General features: G+C 45.7%; 1 protein-coding gene across 1 annotated transcript; it reads right to left on the bottom strand.

Moving 5' to 3' along the window:
• Nucleotides 1-1,244: 1,244 nt before the first annotated feature.
• LOC129858421 (EF-hand calcium-binding domain-containing protein 9-like) lies at nucleotides 1,245-3,733 on the bottom strand. Its single transcript, XM_055927626.1, has 5 exons — nucleotides 3,479-3,733; nucleotides 3,056-3,204; nucleotides 1,880-2,056; nucleotides 1,566-1,642; nucleotides 1,245-1,388 (listed from the first exon to the last, which is right to left on the bottom strand). The coding sequence occupies exons 1-5, from the start codon at nucleotides 3,612-3,614 to the stop codon at nucleotides 1,277-1,279; spliced, it is 651 nt and encodes a 216-aa protein (XP_055783601.1). The 5' UTR covers nucleotides 3,615-3,733; the 3' UTR covers nucleotides 1,245-1,276.
• Nucleotides 3,734-4,056: the final 323 nt, after the last annotated feature.

Raw genomic sequence — 4,056 nt, forward strand, 5'->3', positions numbered from 1 at the left:
GAGAGGACAGACACACACACACACACACACACACACACACACACACACACACACACACACACACACACACACACACACACACACACACACACACACACACACACACACACACACACACACACACACACACACACAGGTATGCCTATGACACAGTGACAAAGCCGTGGGTCTCATTTGTCCTCCCTGTGCCTCAAGAACCAGAAACAGTTACTAAAATCAGATAATGAGCCAGTGTTCCTCTGTAATGAGCTTGTTAAGTGAAGGAGGCTTTGTTGGCTCAGAGGTACAGTTCACACAGTTGGTAGGGAAGTCAATGGGATGAACTGTGGCTGAACCATAGGGGGCAAGGGTCATGAACGGGCCATTGCATTTAAACTGAGTATGGATGGAGGGAGGTGTGAAAGACAGAGAAAACCCTTGAAACTGGGATTCTGCGTGACATTATACTGATGGTGGTTATGGTGCATTGTGGTGCTAGAGCAACTGGTGATTCTCCAATAGGCAACGATAGATATCTGCATGACATCATCGTTGTTGCCGATTTCTCTGTCTGATGGAAGTGTGGAGGATGTCATGGACATCTGTGTCATGCAGTACACTTCCCTCTGAACAAGTGGGTGGGTATGAGTGGTCAGAGAGTCTGCACATGAACAAGAGTGGTATCGGAGTGAAAGGTTAGTGAGACTGGGGTTTCTGAGAAGTGAGGGTGTTTCTGTCTGCTCGGAGTCAACCAGAAACATCAGGACTTCCCTCAGGTCACACAGAGTCGGAGGTACAGAGAAACACGAGGACTTCCCTCAGGCCACTCAGAGTCAGAGGTACAGAGGAGTTATAGGAGCCCTGTAAGAGACTTGTGGTAGCAATAAACCTCAGAGGATCACTCAACAAGAGTCCTAGAGTCTAAAGGGAAATGTTTTGAGGTATAGGAGTAGATTCAGTATAGTACTGTAACCTGGTAGTTCCTTTGGCAGAGGTGGATAACCAGTTTCGATGGCTCATGTTGCTATAGGTGTTGCGTTTTGTCAGACACACACACATATTCACACACTTACCTGCATGAACTTTGACACACACGCACTCCACAAACACCTCTGCCAGGTATAGACAAGAAACACTTCCGAAACATACAGCTTTATTTTTTCTCAGCCTTGTAAACAACTTCACTCCTCCTCTATTCTCCTCTTTCTCCCTCTCTCCCTCTCCCCCTCTCTCCCTCTCCCCCTCTCTCCCTCTTCCCCTCTCTCCCTCTCTCCCTCTCTTCCTCTCTCCATATCTCTCAGTCTGTGTGGCTGCTGCATCCACTTTGTGAGTCGGGAGGTGTGTGTGTTACCCCTGCATTGGTCGCACCTCTCTCCTGTCTGGGGGTGTTGGTTCTCCTCACCTGTAACCTGGGATCAAAACACATCCAACTTTATTTAAAACATATTAATACATTCTTCAAAAAAAGTATTAAATCCAAGCAGTGAAAGTAAATTAATTACGAATTAAGAAAAGTAAAAATGCTTAGAAATATGTTACAAGCAATAATGATAAAATAACAAAAACTTATCAGACTAAATCCTTACTTGCGCATCTTCTTGGTGTCCTCCTGCATGTCGATACAGGCCATAGTGAACATCTTAAACTCCTTGTAGTTCAGGTCCTGAGGGAGACACAGAGGTGTATAGTATGCTTTGTAGATAAACACATAGAGGGCAACCTAAAGCTGGGTAGTGGAGACATCGCTGTCTCTGGACAGCTCAGGACGTGTCACGGCTTAGAGTAGCACGTCTCTAACTAGAGACATCCAACTAGAAGATCTTACCCTTGTCAAAGGTAGTGCACTATACAGTATAGTGAATAGGCTGCTATTTCAAACCCAGAGAGAGAGTCAGTGAACCTTGTCTCCGGAGACGTCGAACTCGTAGAAAATCTTATCGATGGCGTGTCCCTTGAGGTTGAACAGGAAGCCAGAGGCCTGGAACTCGGCGGGGCTGATGGTGTGACCTCCGTCCATGTCCAGCAACTCAAACACCAGCCTGGAGTGACGGAAGATAAAGTTCTTCTCCACGTGGTACTGGAAGAGGTCACACACACACACACACACACACACACACACACACACACACACACACACACACACACACACACACACACACACACACACACACACACACACACACACACACACACACACACACACACACACACACACACACACACATATTCAAGCCAGCAGCACACCACTATGCATCCCACTGCTGGCTGGCCTGTGAAGCTAAGCAGGGTTGGTCCTGGTTTGTCCCGTGATGGGAGACCAGATGCTGCTGGAAGTGGTATAGGATGTACTCTTTCGTCTGGTCATTTTTTTTTTTTATCCCAATGCCCCAGGGCAGTGATTGGGGGCATTGGTCTTTCTTTTGTAAGGTATTTCGGATGGTACGTTAAACGGGTGTCCTGACTCTATGTGGTCACTAAAGATCCCATGGTACTTATTTTAAGAGTAGGGGTGTTAACCCTGGTGTCCTGGTTAAATTCCCAATCTGGCCCTCATACCATCATGGCCACCTTATCATCCCCAGCTTACAATTGTCTCATTCATCCCTATAACTATTCCTCAGGTCGTTGCTGTAAATGAGAACGTGTTCTCAGTCAACTGACCTGATTAATTAAGGGTTAAATCAAAAACATTTAATAATAAAACATTTCTATGAATCCTCTGTTTTCTGGTCAACATTGAATCATGGCCGTAAAAAGCCTTTTGTTATATCTGTAAACGTGACTGTAATTGTTTAATGAGATATGAAAGGGGAATTGGGAAGCAGGTTGTGATAAAGGGGCTTTCATCTCCTTGCCAGATATGAGAAGTTGTTTCCCCATGATTAACAAGATCAACAGACAATGGACTTTAATGACCTTCAGTTTGAGAGCACGGTTCTGACACACACGCTCTATTCTCCTGACCACATGGTTCTGTAGTAACCTTTATGACATAATATAGTTCAATGCTGGAAGACAAGACAAATATACACACAACCCACACACACAGAGAGGGAGAGAGAGAGAGGAATACTACCTCGTTGCAGAGCAGGATGCAGACCAGCATGTAGAACTGTGCGAAGCCGATCTCTCCGTTGGCGTTCCAGTCTAGCATGTCAAAGGTCATCATGATCTCCTTCTTCTTCAGATCAGTCACATGGTGCATGAAGTGATAGAACTGGATGTCTGCAAGAAGAAGAGAAATGGCCACTTAGTCTCCTGTTTGCTGCTTTAATAAAGTTTGTGGGGAAAAAAATGTAATAACCAACTGATTTTTTTTGTCAGGTTACACCCATACACATTATGAGGACACTAATTACCTGGATGTCTATGAATACATAGACACACATTTTAATGTTTTACCAATGTTTTTCTGTCATGTTACTCTTGCCACATTACCCACACAAATCTAAGAACATGAATGAACTCAGGAATACTTAGACATAAATCCACAATCTACCATTCAGAGTGTTCCTGTTGTGGACATCCAGTAGTTTGAAGTAATCAGACAGTATTTTGGCGTTGCGCATGGTGAGAAGACAGTAGACACTGTCAAAGTCCAGATAATTTAAAAGAGCTCCTTTCTTTAGCTTCATCTTGGCTCACTGACTGACCACTGCAGAAGTGCTGTCCTTCTCAGCTGTACCTCACACTGACTGACCACTACAGAAGTGCTGTCCCTCTCAGCTCTACCTGACACTGACTGACCACTGCAGAAGTGCTGTCCTTCTCAGCTGTACCTGACACTGACTGACCACTACAGAAGTGCTGTCCCTCTCAGCTCTACCTGACACTGACTGACCACTGCAGAAGTGCTGTCCCTCTCAGCTCTACCTGACACTGACTGACCACTGCAGAAGTGCTGTCCCTCTCAGCTGTACCTGACACTGACTGACCACTGCAGAAGTGCTGTCCCTCTCAGCTCTACCTGACACTGACTGACCACTACAGAAGTGCTGTCCCTCTCAGCTCTACCTGACACTGAGTGACCACTACAGAAGTGCTGTCCCTCTCAGCTCTACCTGACACTGACTGACC

The sequence above is a fragment of the Salvelinus fontinalis genome, chromosome 6 (assembly GCF_029448725.1).
Source record: "Salvelinus fontinalis isolate EN_2023a chromosome 6, ASM2944872v1, whole genome shotgun sequence".
Classification (NCBI taxonomy): domain Eukaryota; kingdom Metazoa; phylum Chordata; class Actinopteri; order Salmoniformes; family Salmonidae; genus Salvelinus; species Salvelinus fontinalis.